The 26,510-nt window shown below is 38.4% G+C and overlaps 3 protein-coding genes across 3 annotated transcripts; all 3 read right to left on the bottom strand.

Moving 5' to 3' along the window:
* Positions 1-60: 60 nt before the first annotated feature.
* On the bottom strand, positions 61-8,387 carry cdc42ep1b (CDC42 effector protein (Rho GTPase binding) 1b). The gene is made up of 4 exons (XM_087809250.1): positions 8,294-8,387; positions 3,676-4,046; positions 2,208-2,804; positions 61-731 (listed from the first exon to the last, which is right to left on the bottom strand). Exons 3-4 carry the CDS (start codon positions 2,656-2,658, stop codon positions 172-174), a joined length of 1,011 nt encoding a protein of 336 aa, XP_087665376.1. The 5' UTR covers positions 2,659-2,804; positions 3,676-4,046; positions 8,294-8,387; the 3' UTR covers positions 61-171.
* Positions 8,388-12,187: 3,800 nt separating this feature from the next.
* LOC148065518 (V-type proton ATPase 16 kDa proteolipid subunit c) lies at positions 12,188-18,867 on the bottom strand. Its single transcript, XM_087809435.1, has 3 exons — positions 18,639-18,867; positions 14,037-14,220; positions 12,188-13,289 (listed from the first exon to the last, which is right to left on the bottom strand). The coding sequence occupies exons 1-3, from the start codon at positions 18,712-18,714 to the stop codon at positions 13,085-13,087; spliced, it is 465 nt and encodes a 154-aa protein (XP_087665561.1). The 5' UTR covers positions 18,715-18,867; the 3' UTR covers positions 12,188-13,084.
* Positions 18,868-19,774: 907 nt separating this feature from the next.
* On the bottom strand, positions 19,775-25,248 carry ypel3 (yippee-like 3). The gene is made up of 5 exons (XM_087809885.1): positions 24,943-25,248; positions 23,250-23,368; positions 23,149-23,192; positions 22,236-22,344; positions 19,775-21,133 (listed from the first exon to the last, which is right to left on the bottom strand). Exons 2-5 carry the CDS (start codon positions 23,364-23,366, stop codon positions 21,044-21,046), a joined length of 360 nt encoding a protein of 119 aa, XP_087666011.1. The 5' UTR covers positions 23,367-23,368; positions 24,943-25,248; the 3' UTR covers positions 19,775-21,043.
* Positions 25,249-26,510: the final 1,262 nt, after the last annotated feature.

The raw sequence follows: 26,510 nt of genomic DNA, 5'->3' as shown, positions 1-26,510 counted from the left end.
CATCAGATAGTTTAACGTCAGAGGTTACACACACAGACAGACTTTTATTTTTTGCCACAATCTTGACATTTATTAATAGACATTAGTAGTGTGATTATTGTTGTATCAAAGGTAGATTTAAAGAGTGTTGGTTTAATCCTGACAGTGTCAATGTTCTGCATGGAGAAGACTTCAGACTTTGATCTCTTCTTCCTCTTCAGAGAGAGAGAATGTTTCTTTTCTGCTACTGCAGATAGAAGGACAGCCTGTCCTGCTGTTGCTCCTCTTGATGGACCCTCCACCATAGTGACGGGCCAAAACATCTGCTGCCCTCTGGAACCGTTCTTCCGCCATCACTGGTTCTTCTGTTCGTGGAGACGCACCCAAGGGTGTTACCACCGATCCCCTGTCCTCTTCAGGAATTCGGTTAGAATCTCCACCCTTGATGGAGAGGTTTGGTGAAGCTGCTTCAGGGGTCTGCACCGGTGTGATGGAGACGAAGCTGTCTTCTTTTTCTTCTTCCTCCACATCAACTGGTGCCTTGCTCAAGCCAGACTTATGAAGGTCGATCAAACTGAGGACTTCGCTCATAAGGGAGGGGCCAAGGTCCACTGTGAAGGAGGCAAGGGAGTCGGAGCGAGTCCGTGTGGTCATGTCACTGTCCGTCGAAGAGCCTCGACGTCGGTCGGTGTCCGGAAACTGTCTATCGAGATGAGAGAGGCGGGGCAGGGTGATGAAGCCGGACTGAAAACCTGCAAGCATAAGACCGAAAAATACATTTACCCAAACAGTTTAATGCAATTACTAATGTGCAGTGCTCCAGCTCACCAGAGGGTGGCAGTGAAGGTAGGCAACTGTTTTTTTTTAAGTTTTTTTTTAGAATCCCTTATTAGTCCCGCGAGGGGAAATTCGGTATTGCTTTTTACAGCCATTCACACATACTGATGGGAGTAGGCTGCACACTTGCGCCAAGTTCACCAGTTGAAGGGCAACTAATGTGTTGATTTAAGTGTCTCTGAAACAGATCTTGGACCTCTATTGTAATCATCAGTATGTGTCTGTTTCTTAAGCCCCGCCCACTTAAAATGCTGTTTTATGGAGTTTAATATACACATATATACATCAAGCTTTGAAGTTTGTTATTGCACATCATCTCCACCTCCAAGGGAATTGTTGTATAAACAAAGCGGGGGGTTATCACAGCTGGTTGGAGGAGGAGTGAAGACCATTATTACGTAACATTGGACTTCACTCTTGTAACCTCTCTCATCTAGATTTCAGACGGGGAAGAACTTTAAGTAGTTTGACTTCAAAACATCGTCATGTACTAATACTAAAAATACACAAAGAATCATATAAAGTCAAATTTTATGATGCTACACATATATAGAAAATGATCCCATTATAGCCAGTGAAGGAACTTCCTATTCAAATTCAAAGATTTGGGCAACATTGGCCAGTACTTTGTCACAATATTTCCAATGTGATCAATATTAGTTGGTGATCTCAAATTTCTCCAATGTGGGAAGAATACAAGTGTATCAATCAATGATCTAAGGTACATGAGGTTGAACAACAACTTTATATGAATCTTATTAATATCCTGACAGAGCCTTTACAGTCTACTTCAGCTAACTTGAACCATCAGCTGCAGCTGTTGCCTCAGTGATTTGGGTTTGCACAGAAGAAGGCACAAAGTTTGCTGGTCGTCCTGGAGCATTGTGGGAATGCTGGTAAAAGGAGGAGTAACATGTTCCCTGACGTTTATAGTTCTGTTTTTCTACAAGGGGAAAAAAACCTACAAACATTTTTTCTTAGAAACCTCAGACGAAACAAACACAGCTTAAATAAGTTGAAAAGGTTTCAAGTTCTGGTCCATTATAGTTAATTTTGAAGTTAACTGGAACACATAGAAGCTTTTATTCAAGTTCAAGGTTGGTTGGATTTTAGGTTCATCGGCAGTATACACAAGCCACTAAAAAAACATTCCACATGTAAAAACTCACATAATGTACTGGAATAATTCGAACAGTATTGGAAATTCAAAGAGTTATAATTGATTTTATTCCCTCTCTGTCCTTATCCTGCCCAGAAAAGAGTATTAAAAAAAAGTCTCAGTATTGTAGGTTAGTTTAAAATGTAAAGACCGATGGGTTTTTTTTCTTTCATTTTTTAACAGTTAAAACAATTTTATTTTTTGGAATTCTTTTACCACAGGCTGGACCTACCATATGAAGAAAAAGAGCCATCTGTAGAGCTCATGGAATTGGGCAGCAGCGCCCTCTGCAGGCACCCATTGGGAGACTCAATGTTCAGCTGAGGCAATGAGACTGCGTTTTTGATGATAGGCGAGATGTCAGGTGGTGGTGAGGAGAGGTCACGTGAACCCCTTCTCGGTCGTGGCCCAGAGTTCTTTCGAATGTGCCGAAAACGTGTGAAGAAGCCAGTGGACTTGGAGCTGAAAGTGGAGTCAGGACTCCCCGGTTCCTTGACGCCTCCATAGTTACTGAGGAAGGAAGTGTCACCGAACACATCACCGCCTCGGCCGACGTGCATTGTGTGTCTGAAGTCGCCCATTGGCGGACTGATCATGTCCAAAGAGAGGTCGGTCTTAAAGCGGCGTTTCTCATGAGAGCCAGACACAAGTCCTTTAATCCCTGGCATCTTTCCCAAACTCATGGCGGCTGATGGTTGGCGTCCGGTTAAAGAGCAAGAAAGATTCACTGGTGAAGCCGCTTTGAGTTAGAGAATGTGTCTTACATCCAATTCTTCACACTGTCGACAAAAAAAATCACCCACTGCTGGAAACAAAAACCTCTTTGAATCTATGAAAGATAGAGAAACATTATGACACTTCCTGTCTGTTGCCATGACTCAAGACAGAATTCCATCCATTACATCATGCAAATCAAGCTAGCCAACATGAAGTTCAACAGTCACTGTCAAACTCTTGTCAAATGCACTATATATATATATATATATATATATATATGTATCTATAAAGAGTAGCACAGCTTGTCATAAGAATGTGCAAATGTATTTGAGCAATAACCTGCCCTCAAAGGAGGAGAAAGACTTCTCAATCATTTAGCTGGCTAACTGACATGCACTTAAGTGAACAGACTTTCAATTTTACATCAGAATATACAGCCAATTAAACCATAAATAGTTACCACCGTAGATAGTTATAGACATACATGTTAATCCTTTAAAAATCTTGTTCTGAAAATAAGTAAACTAATGTACATATGGTATTTTTGTTTGTCAAAACAAAACTGTTCACGCTTTGTTTTATTTAGTTTTGCGAAGATGAAGTAATACCACAAGAACCACCTTTCTTTACATTGGCTGTGCCTTGTTAATTATTTTTTACAATATTAACCTTTTGGCGACTAATGTCACTCCCTATATTGATGAATTAAAGTGAAAATATAAACATAAAAATACAATTTATTTTTAAATGTTCGTGTTTAATTCTTCAAAATATACATATTAATAAATAATATTGTTGCTGAAAATACAGCACACTTTTGTGTAATCTGTTTTCCTACATATTTAAATGCTTATAATTGAAAATAGTGATTAATACGTTGTTTAAGCAAATAAAAAGGAGTAAATATATGTCAAATGTTCTGTAGTCTTACTCACATTTTCAATCATTATTATTAGACTGACCAGTTGAATATTTGAACTTACCTGCAGTCATTCTTGTCATGTCTCATCTGAAAGGTTTTCCTTCAAAGTAGCCAGAAAGTCAGCCCACATCTACACGAATGAGGTTCATCCATGTGTGGCATCACAGTGGGCGACTAGACTTCATTTCTTCAGCTCTTGTGTCAGCTGTGAAGATGGCGCTCAGGTAATCCAGCAAGTGTTTATGTCTGCGTGGCCGTAGTGGAACCATAAGAGTCCTGAATTGTCGGTTCTCTAGATTAGCTCCTAATCCCCTCTGTCTTCCATCCTGCACTGACTTCCTCACCTGCTTTCTGCCTTCTGCAATCCACTTAGTGCACCAATGGTCAACCAGCAGGGGGCTTCTGGTTCTTCTTCAGTTCACTTGAGGCCGACTGGAGGAGCAAGTAGACAATAAGTTACTATTAGGTTGAAGAAAATTGTATTTTTTAAATGTAGTTAAGCATCTATCGAGCAATGTTTGTGAGACAGTCAGAGTTTGAGTTCAACTGAATATGAGAGCGGATCTGTTGCTAAATTATAATAGTTATGCATACATGGATGTTTATACAAGAGTGAACAGAGGAATTAAGGATACCATTGATGAAGTGTTTGGAAAGAAAAGTTTTATAAATCCTCGGATCACAAACGTATGGTCTTGCCTATTGAAAAGATTGATATTTAGATGACCAGACCAAAGAATCAATCTGTCCAGAGATAAAAGTACACTAATCACTCCAGGAACAAGACAACACTCTCTGTTTTATCTACAGCCATGACATCAGTGTCGGATTATCATCGTAGGCAGCAGAAGAGTTAGCTTGCCCAGCTGCTGCCCACCTAATCTGATATATCAACTTGAACAAGGTGCCACTCTCCGCCCAGGTATAGACTAACTCCTAATCCTCCACTTATCCCACTTGAATTTAATGGCACATTTACGCTAGAAACTGTTTTAATCCAAAGGCACAACACACACGTTGTTATTTACAGTTCACAGAAATCCCTCCAGGAATCAGTGAGCAGATATTTTGCAATTAATAAGTGTAACAAAATCCTCACAAGATAGGTATAATCTCAAGTAAACATTGATTTTGATTATGTGGTTTCAAAACTTTTTTAAAATTATTATTAGTTTCTGTCCATTTGAAAGTATTGTGTGCACTTTAATTCAACAGCGTAATGCTCCAAAAACAGATTTACAGTCCTCCAGGACCATCCTCATGTCTAATGTGGGCCCTTGGGTAAATGAATTACCCACCCCTGACCGGAGACCCAAATAATAGGACATTAAACATGAACCCAATTCCCTCATTGCTGGGCACAAACCTCCAAAGCAAACGAAAGCAGCGAGCACCGCTTAGAAAATTAATGATGCTTGTGTATCAGACTTTTGTTTGTGAGTGGCACGAAAAGGGCAAAACAAGAAGGTCCATTAGCAAGATACCCTTATCTCTTTTATATTGTTTGAACTTAGTGTGATGCTCTTTCTCATGGCAGACCGCGCTATGATGAGGAAAATATAACCATAAACAACCTCTTCATTATAAGAACGGTACATAATGTTACATACTGCAGAGAATCACGGACATTCCATCTCAAGTCAATGCAATTACTTTAAATATCGGGCCACATTTTTTTTTACTCCAGACCAACTCAAGATGTTATAAAAGTAAAAAAAATGTGTAAAACAATGGTTATAAAGGGTAATAATTTCAAAGTATATACAAAAACTTCTTAAAAATAATTGTGATTATGCTCCATAACAATTTAAAGGGACAGAAAAGCACAAAGGCAGAGCATAACTCTGCCAAGGTGATCCTTTCAATTCAATTTCCTTTCATTTATAGGGCAGCTGAAGTGAAATCGCACTATCCTGGATTACTTATGTGTTTCAAGTCTTATTTCTTCCTCTCTTATAACATTATGAAGTTCTCGCCTGTCTGAAATCTTGGCGAACGAGAGGTTACAGAAGCGAGTCCATTTTGAGGTAATAATGTTCTTCAATCCACATCGAGGCCCCTGTATTCATGCCTCACTTTGTTTATACAACAAGTTCCTTGGAGGTGGAGACCAGCAGGATCAATATCAGGCGACGACAAAACTCAATTCTTGGACAATCAAGGCAGAGTAGGTGTGGTTATGCTAAACAAGATTTCATCTCTAGAAAGTTTTCAGAAGACGGGGCTTAAGCACACTTTCTAATGTAAATATATATTTTAAAAGATAGTAGGAAGCAAAAGAGACAGGGAGAAGGAGAGGGGGAAACGAAAAGAGAGAACAGTGTAGAGTAAGGCAGCAGAGTACAGCGAAAGATGAGGAATCTTGAGCTGCTGACACTGTCATGGCTCTAGCAGCAGGCTCTAGAAGTACTCTGAAAGAAGGTGAAGCACCGGGGCTCAACGGGAAAGAAGGAAAGAGTGACACAAATAGAACTTAAGGTATAAAAACATTGCAATCTAAAGCTATTACAGCTGGTCCAGACAGAGCCGAGTCAGTCTTAAGTATAAGATTAATAAAAAGAGCAGAGGGGCTTGAAAACAGAAGGCCCTGGCTCCATATCTACATGCAGAGATTTGTGGTTTAACTTATAGATTTGAGTTGAAGGATCGTAACATCTTAGAAGGTTGATACGTTTGGATAAGATCTGTGATGTATGTTGGTGCTTCTACTGGAAGTCAATGCAAAGAGGACAGCACAGTGATCATGCCTCTTAGTCTTATAGTCAGGACAAGATCTGCAGAGTTCGGAAAGAGCTGAAGAAATTTTTGAGCATCCTGATCAGAAAGTGTGTATTGTACAGTGGTGCTAGAAGCAAGAGGGATTCCCTTATAAAGGGCTAAAATAGTTAGGGATTGTCTACGATGTTGTGGATCAGAAATCCTTTATCAGAATCAGAAATCCTTTATTTGTCCCGCGAGGGAAAATTCAGTTTAAACAACAGCAAGCGCAATACCTCAAATAAAAAAAATAAAAGACACCCAGAAATAGAATAAAAAAATGAAAAGAAAGATCTAAATAGAATAGAATAAAAATCTGCCCTATATTATATATACACTATCATATTTACAAAAATAACAAGAAGAAAAGGTGCTGTTAAATATTTATCTTGCTGATCAACTATTTGGAACTCAGTTTTGTCTGAGTTTAGTTTGAGGTCATTCAAGATCTATATTACAGGATTGTAGTTGTGTCAGTTTTTAAACATGACTATAATATAAGCAGTTCTGTGGAGGTAAATATAAACTACACTTAGACTAAAGTTAGAGACAATAAACAAAAAATTACATGTTGTCTAGACTAAAAACAAATGCACACGGTCCATCTTGAAATGCCTCTATTTCCTCTGTCTTTGTCATTTAGGGTTGACACAAGGTCCCTCAAAAGAAACCATCAACAATGCAAATAAAGAAAAAACAACCAGAATCTATCTTTTATGACGAGCTATAATTATTTTCATTCACACAGTGTGAGTCTTTGGTCAACACGCTTGGTAAAAACACTGAGCGGGCAGAGGTACAGAGCAAACACACTTTTCAATGGTTGTCCAACAAAGAGCAAATAAGGAAATGTGCTGCACTAAACTCCAACACAGCAAGTAAAAGCCAGAGGTGCTCTGAGATGTTTGAAGAATACTTGGCTCAGAATAGATTGTTTGAAATGTCTGTGTTATTGATGTGCAATTTAGTGCCCTCTGTGAACTGTAAACAAGGCTACGATCAAATCAGAAACAGCTCGTAAAGTAACCAGTAATGAAAAGAACAAAACAGTCATTTTTCGTGGTGAAGTAGAAAAGGCCAGACAATCACTACAGTTGATATTTTTAACAAATGATCCACTTATATCTAATTAATTTTCGAAGGTTTGTTTAAAGAAGACAGATCCAGACACTGATAAATCTCGGGCACGAGAGACAGAACTTATCTTTCCATACTTGAGCAGCTAGTATGACCTATTATTTTAACACAGCTGAAGCAAAATACAAACACAATTACAGCAGGTCCATTTTGTATTTTACAAAAGCAATTTAAATGAGTGCTACTTTACTGAGTAGTAATACTTCTAAACACATATCAAAACCTACAACTAGCAATTTTAGTGCTGCATCAATTACAATAAACATTTATAGTACTTGCAATGACAAAAATAGACATCAATGAAAAACAATGTTTAAGTAGTGGCTGCCTTGAAAGGAATTTTACCAGCAGAAAGAGAAACATATTTGTTCAAACTACAACAGTGTCTACATGAATTGCAGGTATTCATATAAGAATATATATAATCAATCAATAAACTTATATTCAGGTATGCTGCCTCAGCAAATACTAGTTAAATATACTATACTAGTATTTCTGATCAAACAAAAGATAATTTACTTACATACATACAAAGCATTTTTGAAACTTAAACACTTTTAATGATAACAAATGTTAAAATACTATTGTTTATTGCTACAACAATTCAGAGTGTTTGTTGTATTTCAAATACCACAAACGAGTACTGCGATTAGCAACAAATACTGAAACTATCAGTTTGATGAATAGCTCTAGTATTTCATCAGATATAAAAGATTGTAGCTTCGAGATTAATCAAACAAACAAGATAGTCGCTGTGAATTCACGCGATAACTGAACGAGATTACCTTGAGAGTCGGGCTTCTTTTCATTCGTATGACATTTGAGGAACGTAACGTCGCTTCAGGGCGACTTAAGCGCGGTCTGGCTCTTCTGCAGCTGACGACCAGTAGAATGGAGAGGATGGAGAAAGAGGGGATATATGGAGGAGAAGGGGCGTGGTCAGTGAAACACTGAAAGAAGTTGTTACAGGTGACATAACGGACTCTTGATGAGTCGGAGCTATTAGTATAAACAGTATAATTATTAGTATAATTATACATTGAAAAGAAACTGCTATCTTTCAAAAATTAGAACAGGGGTCAGCAACCTTTACCACGCAACAGCCATTTGAAAGAAAACCCATGCAGACGCAAAACTCTTTTTGACTTTTAAAATGAAATATCTATAACTAACTATAAATAAAACTATTAACAATGTTATACTTTTTGGTACATTGTAGACTCTAGAACGTAGCAAAAACAAAATGAAAACTGTAGCAGCAACACACTTAAACACACAGAAACTGAACTTTAGTCAGGTTGGTAAACAGATCTGAGATCAGTGACGTCCTTTGGTTTTTTTCACAGACTAAAGCTGTCAGCACATTACCATTACAAATATGAGTTTTAATGTGCAGCACAGACGATCCTGGGTTTAAATCTAACTTTAATTATATACATTGGATTAAGAAAATGCAAGCTAATCCCTGAATAGTATAGTAAAGAAGATCTTATTCCGTAATTATCATTTTTCTGCAGAAAACATTTTAACAACAACTTATGAAATGGACATTTGATCCTCGCTGAATAATCCTCATTCAATGAATGACATCTACTGCTCTCTGATTGGTCATTTAAATATAAAAAATACATCTGACATTTTATTTAAGAACCAAAAGAGGAAGCTGATGTCTTGAGAAAGTATTTCATGTCAGGCTAAAATCATAAACCTTCTTTTTCAAGCAAGAGTTCTGGGTCACACCATGGAGCAAAGTGAAAAAGCAGAAGAGGAAGATAAAAGTAGCGAAAGCACTGAGAACTGTCACACAAAACTATCGAGGAGAGAAATAGTGCAGAGGTGGACACAGGAAAATTGAAGACTAGTAAAACTGTTGCACCACCATCAACGTCTGAGTAGGAAAAGTTTCTGATTCTGTTCTCACTTAAAACATTCATTGTTCGCCTCCCCTAACATTTTTTTTTGCATTTTAAATATCACAAAAAGCATTGACATTAAGGAGACAGCAGGTGACAGGGACGGTCTGGAACTTTTCCGCTGGCTATCCGAACTACACGGTTCTTAAAAATATAATTGAAGTCTGTCCTTATTTTTCTTGCCCTTCATCGGCAGAGGTAAATATTAACATGTTCATCAGAACTCTAGTTTTTGTGGTTAATCATTGAACCTGGGATGCGAAGAAGAGAGTGCAGATGAGAAGTGTTTCAGATAGAGTTAGGAAGGCATGTTGAGAGGAGAGACGGTGTTGATTTATTTCACAATAACATTTAGCATGTCAGAAGAGTCTCAACATCAACTAGGTCTAAAAAAAACCCCAAAAAAACGAGACATGTATCCAGTCAAAACACTCTCAGAGTCTCGGAACATTAAACATCCACTGTAGGTTTAAACTAAGTGATGACACCTTCATGGGGATTGTTTTGGGAGAAAAGTTAAAAAAAAAGGACCTGTGATAACTTTGTTGGTGCTTCTATCTTGTGGATTCAAACCCAGCAGGAAGCTGTGTGCTGGCCTGGAGACAATAGAGCATTGTCACGTCACTCCTGCGCTCTCTCAGCGCTAAGATTGAAACACAATACGCACACTGTTCACGCTTGTTTTTAGAAATCAGGCCTAAATATAGTCAAATACCCAGTGTACAGGAAGACTGGCCTAGAAGAAAACAAAGATAACTGGATGAGCAAACATCAAGTATTTTCAACTGAAAACAAAATCCAAATGGTTTGACTTCATGCTCCGATTATGTGGAAGTGTGTTTCAAGCAGCAGCTGACATTCCTGTCAAACACTGGTGAATCTGGGAATTTATGTGGTCAGTAAAAAAGCCAATGTCTGCAGTTTAGAAGTGCAGCTGCGATCAGATTTAGACAGTAGTTACACCCTGTAATTCCTCCCAAACCTCACCGTCCAGTGTACACTGGCAGAACATACTCTTCAATCAGCCCTGAGAAAGTGACAAACAAAACACGAGTGTGATGAAGCTGAAGTCTGCCTGCTTTTCTTTTTTTTTCTCTCCAATTCCACTAATACTTTAAACCAGCCGTTATGTGTGAACAAATATGGTATTTCATCATCAATACTACTGTATTTATTTTTCGCAACAGGTTTTAACATTTGAAGCTGCTTCAATGTTCCTTCTCATTACTGAACCACACTCTTGTTTTTCAGAAGACAGTTAAAAAAAGACATGTTTCAATGGCACAAAGGGACAGTTATGTGCAGACTTGAGTCATCTCAGGGGTCAGCTGCTGGGTGAGGAGATGGACCAGAGAAACAGACAGACATGAGTTCAAAGAAGAATTCATCTTAAAGAGCAGAATAACGTAAAAATGCATTCTTTAAGTACCTAAGCTCATCGTGTGTTTTCCTCTCTGTGTGGCTAGCTAAAGGTCACACTCTAAAAAGCTACTTTGAACTTGGCAACGTCCATGATGTCTAGTCCTCTGTGGTAGAGCGATGACGATATCACATTCCAGCATTAACTAATGGTTGTGGTATGGTGCTGCCGTGAAAAGCTCCTCTGTGTTTCCACCACCTCAGAGACAACAGGAATGCTGCCTGGCTGCTTCCCTCTCTCCAAAAAAAACTCTTCTGGACACTGATGGGTCCAGGTCTAGTTTTAGGGGCGGAGACTCGTAAGGCCTGAAGATGAAGGGGTTAAATAAAACTTGAATAAGAATCAGAAATTATTTATTGCCAGTGTTGTAAACAGAACACGTTGGGATGGCATTACAGAATATAAAAATGTAAGAAAAAGAAGAAAAAGATTTATCAAATAAAATTAATTAATTAAAATTAGAATATTTACCATATGATGTAATATAAATAATGAATAAAAAAAACATTACATTTAAATAAAAAAATCATGATCTGGACAGGAGACGGATAGAAAGATCGTTCTTGAACCGGGATGTTCTTTATCCATAATGTCTCTTCTATTTTGTTTGAATTGTTTTGGGTAGGTCTAATAAAACATGGGGTAGACATAAATATTGACAGGGTAAAGCTGAGGTTTATAGCTGAGAGGCTTTGTGTTCTATGGTATCCAGTGTTCAAAGATTGGCCAATGAAAGAAACTTTTAAAAACACAAGCGAGTCTACTGCCTGGCGCCATCTTGTGGACTGGATTAAAAGTAACATTACATTTAATAAACTTTACCTTTAATACACACGTGACCAATACATTTGCTTGGCATTCAGGCATTCATATTGAAACGACAAATATTTAGTAACTGGCTGAAATATACAGAATATTTTGGATGCATTTACAGTCTTTTACCTAAAGTTTTTTAATTTTATTTATATATATATATATTCTTTATCAGAAATCAACCAAATGATAATTTATCATAACTGGCAGCCAATTTAAATACCCATTGTAAAATAAATATATATTTTTTAAGACCAAAAAAAGAAAATGGTACAGTACTTTGTATCCTGATTTGTGGTACAAAAAAAAAACATGGATTTTCAAAAGTGTAATTCAGCAGACATGTTTATTCATTGTAAAGACAAACAGAAAGAGTTTACGTATGACGCCCATCTCTGCTTTATGTCTGTTGGTTAGGGCTTTGGTTGACATTAGGACTGTAGTCCACAAAAACAAAAGTTTAGTAACATGTACAACACATATATCGCAGAAAACAAATGAGAACTTATTTAAAACATGGACAAAGACTGCTCTGGAGGAGGTTGAGTTTTATTTGGAAATATGACAGGCATGGCTGAACAGTAATCTTGAATAAAACAAAGTCTCCAGACAGTAACATTACAGGTAACAACACAAGTGTTTCATAATTTCCTGTTGAACAAATCCACTTGCACACGTGACACGCCTCATTCTAACACTCACACACACGTGGACAACCTCCATAAATAATCACACCACATCCAGAGGAACAAACACCCACAGTGCAATTCATCTAACTATACACAGATCATTTATATAGTTTATGTATATAGGGTTTTCAATAAACATTTTCCATCTAGAGAGTTTCATTGAGTCAAAGTCTTCATAGCTTCTCATAAATAACAAAAAATACATCTGAACAGCTCCTCACCGTAGTGATTCAAAAGTGGTCCCCAGTAACAGAACATGAAAAAATACTAGAATGTGATTCCTGGGCCGTCTCAGATGAGAGTGACAAAAACCACCAACAGAAAAACCGAAGTCAGCAGGGGGTGAGGGCGGAGGGGGACAACGTTGATACTCACAGCACAGACTGGTTACTACATTTACAAAGGTGTAAGGGGCGAGGGGAAGGGGGTGGGGACGCTGGACCACTGTACAGGATAAGATCAGACAACATATCAGGCAGACTGTCCACACATCATCCCACAACAACCAATACATCTTCATGCCCGTTCTGTACACAGTGGACCTGACAAGTGGATGGCGTTAAAGAACACGATGAATCACATCTACTGATGATAGAGCGCTCAGCGAGCACCAAAATGCTTCTGCTGCTGCTATCCCATCCTGTCAGACCCACACGGTGTAATGAAAGTAGGTGAAAATCTATATGTTTTTGCCGCTTTGGTGTGGAATGGATGGAAATGGTGTCGGGAGCACGCACACACTTATTTTGTGGAGAGGATGAGGGCCACGATGAGGCCGTAAAGACCCAAGACCTCAGCAAAAATCAAGATGAGAATCATGCCGACGAAGAGCCGAGGCTGCTGGGCTGTGCCCCTGACACCAGCGTCGCCTACAATGCCGATAGCAAAGCCAGCTGCCAGTCCGCTGAGGCCCACACTTAGACCAGCTCCCAGGTGGAGGAAACTCCTGCAGACAGAGGTCACAGTCAGACACCAAAGCCAAAACAGGTGGATACAAATGACATTAATTCTGCATTAAATTCTGTAAGAAAAAATTAAATTTTATTCTCACAGGTGAGACATTTAAATCTGCATTACAATGACTGAATAAACAGGTCGCCAGCCGAACTACACACAATCAAACCCAAAGACAATTTAAGAGTTTTTCCCCCAATCAACCCATGTTTGTATGTTTTTGGACTGTGGTGCGCCTGGAACCCTCTTGCCATGAGGCGGTCATGTAACCATTACAAATGTTTTAGTTCATAATACTTACCAAGCTGTCAAAATGACTTCTTCACCTCCACCTCATCACCGAAAATATTTACTTTATGCCATGGCACAGTTTAAATTCTTTATTATAGTTTCATGTTCAATTTATGACTAGTAATAGCTGGCGAAATAAAGATGTGAAGACATTTATGTGCCCTAGCACCCATGGTTACAGAGTTTGGTTAAACTACATAGTGTCACAGCTCGCCTTGTTCCCTGAGCAAATAAAAGAGCAGAATATGAAACTTAAAAGATAACTCAGATCAAATAATAGCACTGAGCTTTTATATCATGCCAGCATGAATAATGTGGACCGGTTAGGATATGAACTCAAATAAAACTGCTTTCCAATAAGAAGTTAACCATTTTGTTGTTTTTTTGTGAAAGTGAGGCTTCGCCAGAAATTCTCAATGACACAGAAAAGGGATCTCTCAGCTCTTACTTGTAAAGGGTGACTCTCTCAGAGATGTTGTTTGCTATCAGCACCGCCACCACTAGCCCGTAGATGGCGATGATACCCGCCATGACCACTGGGATGATGGACTTCATGATGAGTTCTGGCCGCATCACCGACATGGCCGCGATGCCTGTGCCACTCTTTGCCGTTCCATACGCTGCTCCTAATGCTGTTGGAGTAGAGAGATCTGGTTGAGTTCTTCAAAACGAAAAGTCACCTCACAGATAAGGAAAGAATACATACTTCTAAACAATGCAACCAATGTCCACTCCCAAGTCAATTATTAATGGCATAGAGTGTTGCACTTACAACCCATCATCGTGACCCAGACAAATTTAAATATTGTCATACAAAAACCGAATAGACTGGACAATCAAATTTAATGTCCTGGGTGAAGAGACCAATGTGATAATTCATGATGACATTTTTGTGAAATTATTTAAAATCATACACTGTCATTAGACAAATCAAATTGAGGTTACAACTCAATACCATAAAAATAAACCACACTTACCAATTAATTTAGACCACAGTAACACCATGACAATAGTCTAGGAACAAAAGCACTACCAGGGATGGAATGGACGACATTAGTGTTAACTGAACTGGCTTATTTCCTTCTGTAGGAAAAGGGAAGACATCTGGGTACTACATTCGAAGAAGACTCCAGATAGTTGTTGAAATCGATGTAGTCGGCTGCTCACTGGGTCAAATGTCAGCTTCTATATACTCCACTATTTATTAAGGATCATGTTTCCAAATGCTTCAATACACATCATTGCTGCAGGACAGCAACTCATCGTATTACAAAGGTTCAACAGCCTTAATGGACAAGGCTGTAGTTCCCTGCTCTACTAGATCAACTGCATATAAGACATGTTTACATTGGATTTATTTCAAATACAAGCCACGTTATCAACCTCTTGGTCAGTAAATACAGGTTTGTTAAATTTAAAAAGTAAGTCGATTATAGCAAGCGAGACGTCACAACCCATTTCCCCCTTTGCACTCTTTTTCAAGGGTCACCACTCTTGCCGCTTTGCTCATGGCACTCAACCTGGGATTGTTTCAGATTGGTACAAATATGCAAGTAGTATATTTTCTTGTACCGATTGTGTTAGCTGTACATATAGTCTTCCATTTTTGTGTCAAAGTAAAATAAGGAAACACTTGTCTTTGATGTCTTGAAAAACCCTTTTTGATCACAAAGTAACATCGAAAGAAACGTCAATTAAGTCATTAAAGCCCTATTCACACGGGATAAGTATTACCTGGGGACCTCGGTGTTTTGTAAAATCAACCCTTCTCCTCTGCGTTATTTTAAGTGCATTCACACATTGGATGAGTGAAGTCTGTAAAACAGTCATTTTTACTGACATTACCTAGAGATACAGATGTAAAAAGGAGCGCAATCACTGAAAGAGAAATTTAGTGTAACCAAGTGTTCTTCATTTAGAGAAGATAAGTGGACAACCGTTTATTTTCTGTCGTTTCTCTCCCTAATTTATGTAGATGCTCAACAGCGAGAGCACTGACATGCACATAAATTTGCCCCAAAATTATTCTTACAGAAGAGACTGTTACAGTAGTGTAACCGAGTGTATTCGTGTGGGAAACAAAAATGCTGGAACTTAGTTAGTAGCTGTGCAGCGCGCATGTCTTCTTTACTTTCGTCATGTGGAACATACCCCCAACAACAACGAACCCCTTCAAAATAAAGCAGCGGAAGTAAATATTAACACAAAGGTGAGTTCCTAGAAGTCCGTTACAGTTGCATATATGCAGCACTCAGAATTACAAACACAGACATTCTGATTCACACGTGATTAGTATTATCATCCGACGTCTGTGTTTGGTGAATTACAGTAGGTAATTTGCGGCGGAATTATTACATTACAAATCAGACATGGCACATTTACACGGGATTCAAACTCAGACATTCTCCGCAATTATTACAAATTACCAGAGGTCCCCAGGTAATACTTATCCTGTGCGAATCGGAAATTAGTAAATAAAAACAGCCAGGACTATATCATCACAGACAAGTGATCAGATTACAAAGTAAAACCCATGTTGCACCCATTGTCAGTGACTTTCAGATTTAACGCTGCTTTCAATTTCTTATTGGGCCTCTTATAAGTAAGTAAATGTTCTTTTTAAAGCGCCTTTCTAGACGAGGGTCACAAATCGCTTTAACAATCAAAAACAATACACAGTTAACATATATACTTTAAAAAGCCAAGACAACATGGAGACAAACACAGGAGTTCCAGAAAATCAGGGAAAAGCCTGCCAGGACATGGTTGTTCTTGCAAAGGTATTTAATCATTAGACTGAGGTGACACTTGTAACAAATGGGAAAATGACAAATTCAAAGAGATACATTTCTAAAAGCCAAATTGATCAGGTGTCTTCTCCAATCACCTCCATTAGGTAAAAGTCTGGTGAATGATTGACATCATTAAGTTTGAGAAGTTTATCAAGCAGAGGATTTTTCCAATTTTTGTCAGCTTTGGAAGTTGATATGGCGATGATAAACATAAATGAAATAAATTTAGAATTAACCATTTCAAATTTATTTTACAATTAACATGTAAATATTTATATTATATTATATATATTTGTGTTTGATTTAAACTTTCTGTCACAAGATGGCAGCAACCATTAAATACGTAATGATATAATAATATGTTCAATAAACAAGACGGCACTAAGATTCAGGGATGGTTCCGAAAACTGTACAAGTGTTCGATCGAAATCAAATCGAATACATACCGAATAATATCGTGAAAGTGCATCGGTTCTGGGTTCGTGTACCTTCTGTTAATTCTATATTCAATTTTAAATGCAACTTGAATTTTTGAACAAATAAAAAAAAAATGAAAACAAATTAAGGTTGTCTATCAATATGATAAGAAAATTTAGCTTGATCACTATCTCTCTGCACTTGATTGGACGATCAGCAGCAACAATTCTCTAACCGATAAAGTTCATACTTGTGATATGCTGAGGAACAGCAACACATGTCACCCACTTTGTATTGGTCAGATGTAAGAGACAAAGCTCCACAAACTCTTTTAATTGAAATAGTTAAATTGGAAAATGTGCCAAGCCCACTGAAACTGTAAATTTTTCTGGAGATAAAATCTTGTTTACCATAACCACGCATACTTTGCTGTGATTAGTCAAACATTGGGGTTTGTCATCAATCCCGGAGTTGTCCAATTTAAAGTTACTAGTTGTAGATATCCAGAGGGATTGATAAAGCTTTATCCATCTATCATAAACAAAGTGGGTGTGATTACAGCTGGCTGGAGGAGGAGTGAAGCCCACCCATCATTACATCATAATGGGCTTTACTCTTGTACCCTCTCCTTTCCTGAGATTTCCAACAGGGGAGAACTTTATAAAGTAATAACTTCAAAACATCATCATTATTATGAGGATTAACTGCATCTTTGAGAGGAAGACTTCAACATTTGAAACATGCAAGTCAGGAGAGTTTTCACGTTAGTAGCCCTTTAAAGTTTTTGCAACAGAGTATGTGAATATCGTTCATTTTGGTCTACTAGGATTGTCATGAGAAAAACTGGCTGTCAACGCTGCATTTTATAATTTTTTTAATTAACATACATTGAGTTTACATTAAATTTTTCTGGAGTAAAAAAAAAAATCCACACTAGGAAAACTAAACAAAATCTAAGAATGAACCTTTTTTGACTCTTGTTTTTAAAAATCTAACTAAAACACTAAAAAAATAAAAACGCCGATTTTTCGTTTTCTGATTTTGGTTTAAAATTCAAAATGGAATGAAGGTGCATGGTCGCTACACCCCGTTACTGTAGACAGGTTGAGGGGAAACTGCTAAAAAAAAAACTGACTTTGAAACGTGTGTTACATAAAAAAGAATTGTTGGCAAAACACATATCGCATTGCCACTCATGTGACGTCACATTCAGAAGAATTTTGGTAGACATTTGACTTTACTGTATTTAAGATTCCAACTGAACCACCTCAACAATAAGACGCTTAAGTTAGTCGTGCAGGGTTCTAAGCTAGGTGCACGTTCTGATGGGCAAGTGGTCACGTGATCGACTAGCAGGCTTCCCCTCCTTTTATTTGCAATGGCAGCGTGTTTAATCCACGCTCAGGACATCATTTTTAATAACCAGGTTATCGACAGGTTCAACGTTTGGATCGATTCCAAGCCCTTCACGGAACCGCTCCAGGACCAGCGCTAGATAGAATGAATGAAAGCCGCCACGACATCTCGACAAACGACGTTTCCAACGTTCTATCTTAATTTCATTTGGTTTCCTAGAATAAACGTGGCCTCTGGACCAGGACCGCGAGGCCGTGCGTCACGAGGAGGACGCCGCTCGGATCAAAGCTCTTCTGCGTTAAACACGAGCAGGTGGTCGCGGCCGCTGCGAGGAAGCCTCCCCCCGCCTATGACTCGCATCCCCGGCAGGTGTGTGAGCACCGTGACCGCGTCTGCTCGAAACGCTCCTCGTATTAACGTGTGTAACGAGAGATATGTCTCGACATGACAGCTTCAGGCGCCCGTGAGGATGAGGGTGTAGTTACCGCTGAAAACCATGGCCGCAGAGGCTCCCATCACGGCGAAGAAAGGCGAGTACTCGGGGCTCTCGTCAGAAGACATGGTCGCGCTTTTTTCCACCGGGCGATACGAAAGCAGGCTGCCGTGTGGTCGGAGGGGTTCCCTGGTCGCACCGTGGAGCGTGGAGCCGGAAGAGACGCTGAGGGCGGGCAAGGAGGACGGAGCGAGCCAGCCGAGGACCGGTGTAGCAGGGGAAAATGGCGAAGTGGAAAAAGTCACGTGATCACCTCTTCTGGAAAGAGCCATTATCAGCAATCCGGGGGCGCTTGGTAAAATATTCAGTGTATATCTCCTTACGTTCCTTTGGCACCCACAACAAAGAAAAATAACTGCTACATGTTTATTATTACGATGCTTAAGTACATTAGTTATTTTTTTTATATGGACATATCACGATACGAGTGACGTGTCTCCATTTTTAAAGTGGTATGTTCTGCTGCAAGTGCGCTGCCTGAAGATGACACGCTAGGGATCACACTGGCTTACTTTATTATCTCTGGATTTATTAACTATCACATCTAAGAAGAACTTGACTTTTGTGTGATTTAAGATACAAATAAATGTTGAATTTAAGTCAGGGTTGGATGAATATCTTGATTATCGAAATGTTGACTGAACTTCCTTGGCATTGCTTAAGGTTTGACGTAAGCTTTTCTTCGTTTATTTTTTGTTCTTCTTACAGTGAAATAAAATGTGCTCAGACAAAAGTACGCATGACTGTCAGCAGTCTGCTTGGAATACAAGAGCAGTTATTAGTGCTGGTCAGAGCCGTTTCATGTGGCTTTTAGTTGATGTAATCCCCCTGTACTCTCCACAGCAGTGAAATAAGTACGTTTATCACCTGTATATTTAAAACTTGCTCTCCATCACAAATTACCAAAAGATGCCCTGATTATATATCTTATTAAATGAGCATCCTATTTCACATCTCTTGAATAATCCAATTTATTTTAATATATTTTTTCTTAGCTTGACAACTGAAATATTTGTAAAAGTTGATTTGTTGAGCCTATAACTCCATGTTACTATAGGTACTATTAGACACAATCTTAAAAGTAGATAATCCCATTTATGTGTCAAAGAAAATGTAATCCTACTCAACTTTACAGATGCACTGTATTTAATTAAACAGCAGGTTAAAATAATGCACTTTAATGAAAAATCACCATAAATATGCTACATATTTCTAAACACCATTGAGCATGTAGACATGTACAGGTTAGCCTTTACAAGAACACATGGAAGGGTGAATCTCATCAGCAGTCGGTGAACGTGTAGATTAGGTTGACAAAGTGACAAAAACAGGCCAATGCTTAACAACACTGATCATCAGAAGCTGCATCCATGTCTGGGAAGATGCTGCTCAAAGTGCAGTTGTGGGAACCTTACGAAAAGTAAGCTCAACAGATGCCAAACCTCAACATTTAAATAAATTGTGCGGGCACAATGCATTTTACAATCAGCAAAAGAAGAATTAGAAAAATTAATTTCTGGCTTTTTACAATCATTTAGGAGCTGATTCTAAGACACAACAGGAAACTGAACAAATTGACCAAAATAAAAAATTAAAACCCAAATTCTGCATTCAGATTGGATCCTGACAAAATGAGGCACACAGGTGTACACACATACACACTTTAAAACCTAGGGAGATAATTAAAACTGGCTGGAAGATTATTCATGATTATTTAACTGATTGTTTTTGGCTATTTTGACAATTTAATAAAATCAAACCACTGAATATATTTAAAAAAAAACTCTCCTCCCTTCATCTGGGCTTCCAACTTTCACACCTTTACCAAAAAAAAATAAAACTTAAATATCTCTCGAATCGGGCAATATTCAGCAATAGGGCAGCGAGCAGTCGCTGATTAAGAGTTCAAACACATGCTTTAAAAGAAACACACACACACACACACACACACACACACACACACACACACACACACACACACACACACACACACACACACACACACACACACACACACACACACACACACACACACACACACACACACACACACACACACACACACACACACACACACACACACACACACACACACACACACACACACACACACACACAAAAAGATATCTCCCAGTCTTTCACAGAAAAACTTCCCTCACACTCCATGCCCCACACAACTAGCGATTGGGATTTCAGCAAAAGTGTTTGTCATGGACGCTGAAGGAAACATGAAGATGAGAAAGAGATAAGGCGTCACATGCTATTCTCGGCGTATAAAGTGAGAAGTGTGGCACAGCAATGGCTCATACGTGGGATGAAGAAGCTACACTGGAACCCTGTGAATTCAACGGGATGCAACTTTGAGAGAGTCATGAGGAGAAAAAGAAACAATCCTGCTCAGTCCCAGCCGTTGTCCTTTATCATGTGGGAAAGCTCGATGATGTACTTCCCTTCCTTGTACTTCTGACTCAGTTCGAAGGCTTGCTCCTGACAAAACACAGAGACGATCAGCTTTCATTAAATTCAGAATTTAGTAAAACATAGCCATTATTCAATAGCACTATTGTGCAAAACACACCCAGCCTGCTAAACCTGATGCTTGCTCACTTAATAGACCAACAAAACTGCTGTCCCACACCCATTGCTTTCACAAAACACATACAATAAGAGATTAATTTACATTATGATTATTATAATTTTATAAATTAAATTGTGATGTATATTTTATTTAGTATCTTAGTAAGATATGGCTATGATATCAAGTAGTTTCTAAGGGGTGCATCATGAAAGATGAACTGAAGTGGTCTCTTGGATTAAATTATTTCCAGATCAAAAGAAAGGAAAACTCTCAAATATTTATTACATTTGATATTAAGAGAATTATTAAATTTACTTTTTATTCATCTTCCATTTATGTGTTCGTACTTTTTTGTCTAAAATCAATAATAAAAAAAAAAATCTTGCGATACTTTATATTATGGTAGCTTATAAAAAAAGAAATCATACAAGTTAATCAAAATATAGAAATTGTGCAGAGAAATTAAAATTGTGGTCAAGCTGCTCAACAATGAAGCATTTATTTTGACTGCCTTAACGTCCTTAACCCTGAGGGATACACATTTATTTTCGGGTCACCTTGACCCAGAGATAACGCAAAGGTTAAGCCCATAAATCAATATTTAAATTATGCAAACATTTTATGCAAAACAGGTCGCCTACCAATAAAACGTATTTTTCGCACTTTCAATTGTTAGTATTTTGCAAATATGTACAGTATATCAATGACTACTTTTACCAAACCTTTTTTTAAAAGTCTTATGCATAGAAAGCCTCTCTTAATCTTCACAGCAATATTCAATGCAATGTAAACATAACAAAATGATAAATAATGTTGGACATGTGACCCAGCAACTGATAAACACTCAAATACTAGATAAGAACTATCAAAGTGTGTTTTGCAAGGTTAATGTTTGCAAGAGAGTGTATTACTTTTGCCATTACTTTGTGTGTGTGTTTGTCAGCCTTCATTATCTTGCACAGAGAAGTTGTGTCACATTTATTTGATAATGTGGACTAGATGTTTTCTTACATATTTCCAGCCCAGCGTGGTGTGACAGTTTTCACAATAGATGTCAGCCACAGCATGAAGTCCTGTTAGCAGCAGTCTCTCCTCAGCAGGCCCACAGCCAATGTTCACCCTGAAACCAGACAACAGGCCTTCTCAAATACACCTCGCAGCCAAATAGATGGATAGATAAAACTTTATTGATCCCTTGGGAGGACATCAGCACACAGCAACACAGACGACAGATCATAAAAGAACAAGAACAAAGTTTCTATAAAAAGAAAGTGAAAGATGACTAAATCTTAATCTAAAAATTAAGAACATAGATCAAAGAAAAATAAAAAAGACAAAGGACACAAAGATTAACATAGAATAAAATGTCATGATACCTTCACTCCACTTCTGCCCCAAAACTCAGAATTGAACAATATAATAGCACGAGGAATGAGTGAGTCCTTGAGTCTATTTGTTTTGCACCTGGGAAGGAGCATTCGTGCTCCATCTGCTTCTCTGCTCACTGATGACAGTGTTGAGAGGATGACTGTCATCGTCCATGATGGACAGTAGTTTGTCCAGGGATCTCCTCTCAGCAACTGTCACCAGTGAGTCCAGCTTCATGCCAATCACATGAAATATATGATAAAATATGCCCTCCAGAAGAAAATATTCTGAACCATTAAAACCATTCTGGTGAGGTGTTCTTATCTTCTCTGCAAATTTACCTACTACCCCAGAAGAGTGACTAATGTGAACTTCAAGGTTCAATGGAATCAAATCCTGTTATCTATTGACTTGAAGTGTGACTAACTTGTTTGATTCGGTGAGCTAGATTTCACAATATCATCGCATAGATTTTGCGCTGGTAATTCTGAGGTCAGACACAACGTCTAATGTTAGAAACCAACTGATTCAAGTTAAATAGGAGGGAAACACTCACACAGAGTTGAAGAGGTAGGCTCGTCCTTGACTGCCTTGAAAAGACTGCAAGACATTTAATTTATCATTTTGCTATTTGTTATAATCTGTCAGTCCACTAACCTTAGAGATAAGATCATCATGGTTGGCCAGATGGGCACGGCAGTGCACACAGCTGTAGCGACGGTGGCACGAGTCCAGATAAGCCTGGAACGTCTTGGCCTTTGTCAGCTTCACCATGTCTATGCAGGAAGTGGGAAGATTGAGACAGGAAGTGAGTTTGTTGGTGATGTTCATCAGAAAACAACAATCTGAAAGATGGCTGAGCTTGGACGATAAAATATATCAGTGGATAAACATTAAAACATGACGATAAAGATAAACAAGTTTAACTTTGTTTTTGAACCGTATTCCGCAACTCCCAACCCCCTTCAATGACTTGTCAAAGGCACAGTACACAGGTTTTCCAGGTCTGCAGAACAATATAACATGTTGTTGTTTGAGGGTACTGTAAATACATTAGTTTGGTCCGAAAGTAAGTACATTTGTACAGCAAAACTAACTTTTATTTCTACACCCTCTTTCGGAGTTTTGTTATTTTGTTGTTTTGTTATTATTTTGTTATATTTTGTTATTGTGCATTTATGGAAATCAATGATACAGGATTTAAAGTGAGTTTAATCTGACTTATTTTAAAACTAGTTCAGACATTGCCATGTTTAATGAAGAAGCTGCAATAGTTTTAGGGAATAACTGACTATATATTCTATAACAGGACATAAGTGTTCAAATATCAGCCCCCTTCATTATTAAAGCAAATTTAAGGATGACAATTCTCTGTGGTTTACCACCAACTCTACTTCATAACATAAAACACCTTTCTCTACCTGAAACACAAGCACAAATCTACTTGTCGATCTCTTAAATCTTCCAGATTTATTGCACTTTGTTTTTTTATTTGCACTTCATTCTTGTTCTTGTTTTCATGAAACTATCGCGTGCTGTGTACTGGAAACCCAATTTCCCAAAGGAGACCTACAGAGAGATTAATGAAGTCTATGTAATCTAAAAAAAAAGAAGAATGCAGGTCATAATAACAAAATTTACTGGAAGTGAGTTTTTTTGCACTTTAAATAAGGAGTGCAGTCCACTTTGAGACAAATATTCAAAGCCGTTACAGGCCAGAAAAAAAGGACTTGCTTGGCCTTGAGATTGGGTAACAGCAGGCTGCTTATGTGCATGTATGTCTGAAAACGACTTCTGCTATTTTTAAAAGTGTTCCCTGGCCTTTTCATTGTTACACTAAACGTCTTTGGTCTACATTATATCTGGATGATACATTGATGTTATTTCAGGTCAACGTTTGAGAGTAAATCGTGTCACAGTTATTTTTCTTTAACAGCCATTGAACCTGTCACTGAAAAAAGGGAACAAAAATATTCAGTAAATAACACAGCGTTCACAGTCATTTAGAATAAAGTATTCGAACACACAAAGGTTTGTTTTATTTACAATGCACGAACATTACTATATTTTGAAGACTGGACTTGGAAATTAATCGTTTTATTGGATTCTTTTTACTTTCAGCCCTCCCTCTGTTTACTTCCTTGTGCCACACCAGCAACTGAGAACTCTGGTGAAGCCGCTTTGCCCCGAATGACCTAAACAGAATCACGATCAATGGGCTTTCTAAGGACCCGGTCCAGAGGCTGCAGAATCGTGGGCCACTGGTTCTGCTAGCCTGCTAGTTAGCTGCGCATAACAACGTGCAGCCTGGAGGCTAATGCAGGAAAGTCTACACTGTTTCACCTCTTACCTGCTAAAACGGAGGTTCTTTACGGTCCCGAAACCCGGTCCAATAACACTGACAGATGAAATGACCTGTTCGGTGCTCGGCAGCTCAATCCAGCAGTCGACCACGCGTGGACGACTCGGGACAATAACGACAACAATGACAGTCTCTGGTAGTCACCCGTCGGTTCTGGTGAAGGGGCAAACCGAGCCCAAGAAGAACCTGGGGCCTGTCCGATAGCTCGTCTCGTTGGGCACAATGTTTCGGATCTGTGCGGTTCCGATGCTGTGGCCAAGCGGGAGAAAAATGTGGTTTGTTTATGAAAACACTGAGGAGGAAGTCTGAAGCCGCAGTGGAGGGTGCAAAACAAACCGGCCTCGACCAATCACAGCAGCCAAGACACGCAGGAATGTGGGTCAGCCAATCAGGATCGACCTTTAGCTAGCAGACTGGTTGTTAGAGCTTTTTTATTTTTTTTATTATTTATATAATATTTTTGTTAATTGTTTCCTGCTTTTAGAAAAAATATATTTAATATTTCATTAGCTTTTCTCTAATCTCTATATTAATCCTGATGACTTTCATCCATATAGATCAAGACACACTAGATTGTATTATTATGTATCTAAAAAAAAAACCACCATTGATATCATTATAGTTTCCTATTTTTCTAGATATTTTTAATCCTCCCAAAAATACTTGGCCTCTGCTTATCTGCAAGGTTCCTGTCAAGTTTTCAAAAAACTCCTAAATGTTCCTATGACGGTGGTGGAAGGGTTCGGCCAAAGAGAGCAGATGGTGCAGGAGGTGCAGGAGTTGCAGGAAGAGGTGAGAGGCCAAGAAGTAGAAATGCACATGAATGAAGTGGGAGCAAGTGCTGGACCGGCACATCACCTGGAATGACATCTGGCAGTGGAATCCCCAGAGGACCAAGTTCTTAGTCCAGGATCTGATCAGCCTTGGTCGGTTCGCCTGAAAAAGGATGTTTGTTGTAATCCCGAAACATCCAGTGAGTCTAGGAAATACTGATAATATGTCCTATTGAGTGCATCAGATGGTGTTTTGAAAACTTTAATTCCTCTTTTTTATTTATCTGTAATCTGATGCATGTTCGATCATGACTTCCTTAGGCTTGGAATTAAGTTTTGATCAGCACACAGATCAATCCAATCAGTCCAATTTGTAAATTATTTTATATTTATCGTTTTTGAAGAAGAAAACTTGCCACACATTTCTCCATCTTGTCACACATGTAAACGATTATAGTCCTGGTTTGTGTCTTTATAAAACATCGATTGACTTGGTCATAAGACAAATTGATATTGAACTTTAATGCCATCTGTACTATTAGTTTGACTCGAGATCATTGATCTTTGGACTTGAATAACACTCAATGAGTTCTGTGGGTATCACATTAACAGAAAAATACAATACTTGTATGGCCAATAATTGAAAGTGTAACTGGAATTCCTGCCTAAAAATCAATGTGTTTCACAATCTACAAGAGTTTCTTGATGTATGTAAGTTAGTTTGACAACATTTTTCTCATAGAGTTAAAGAAACAAGACCTTTGGACCTTCTTGTTTTGAATT

The sequence above is a fragment of the Callionymus lyra genome, chromosome 15 (assembly GCF_982586985.1).
Source record: "Callionymus lyra chromosome 15, fCalLyr1.hap1.1, whole genome shotgun sequence".
In the NCBI taxonomy this organism is placed as follows: Eukaryota; Metazoa; Chordata; class Actinopteri; order Syngnathiformes; family Callionymidae; genus Callionymus; species Callionymus lyra.
Note: the sequence above shows the minus strand (reverse complement) of the source record. Positions and strands in the feature narration are given on the sequence as shown.

Excerpts from the sequence above, each read along its gene's own strand:
- ypel3 (XM_087809885.1), bottom strand. The coding sequence starts at position 23,366 with ATGGTGAAGCTGACAAAGGCCAAGACGTTCCAGGCTTATCTGGACTCG. Across the intron at positions 22,345-23,148 it reads GCCTACCTCTTCAACTCTGT|GGTGAACATTGGCTGTGGGC; the intron begins GTGAGTGTTTCC and ends GTCTGGTTTCAG. Across the intron at positions 21,134-22,235 it reads CCACGCTGGGCTGGAAATAT|GAGCAAGCCTTCGAACTGAG; the intron begins GTAAGAAAACAT and ends GTGTTTTGTCAG.
- cdc42ep1b (XM_087809250.1), bottom strand. The coding sequence starts at position 2,658 with ATGAGTTTGGGAAAGATGCCAGGGATTAAAGGACTTGTGTCTGGCTCT. Across the intron at positions 732-2,207 it reads TGGCTCTTTTTCTTCATATG|GTTTTCAGTCCGGCTTCATC; the intron begins GTAGGTCCAGCC and ends TTATGCTTGCAG.
- LOC148065518 (XM_087809435.1), bottom strand. The coding sequence starts at position 18,714 with ATGTCTTCTGACGAGAGCCCCGAGTACTCGCCTTTCTTCGCCGTGATG. Across the intron at positions 14,221-18,638 it reads TGCGGCCATGGTTTTCAGCG|CATTAGGAGCAGCGTATGGA; the intron begins GTAACTACACCC and ends CTACTCCAACAG. Across the intron at positions 13,290-14,036 it reads GAGAGAGTCACCCTTTACAA|GAGTTTCCTCCACCTGGGAG; the intron begins GTAAGAGCTGAG and ends CTCTGTCTGCAG.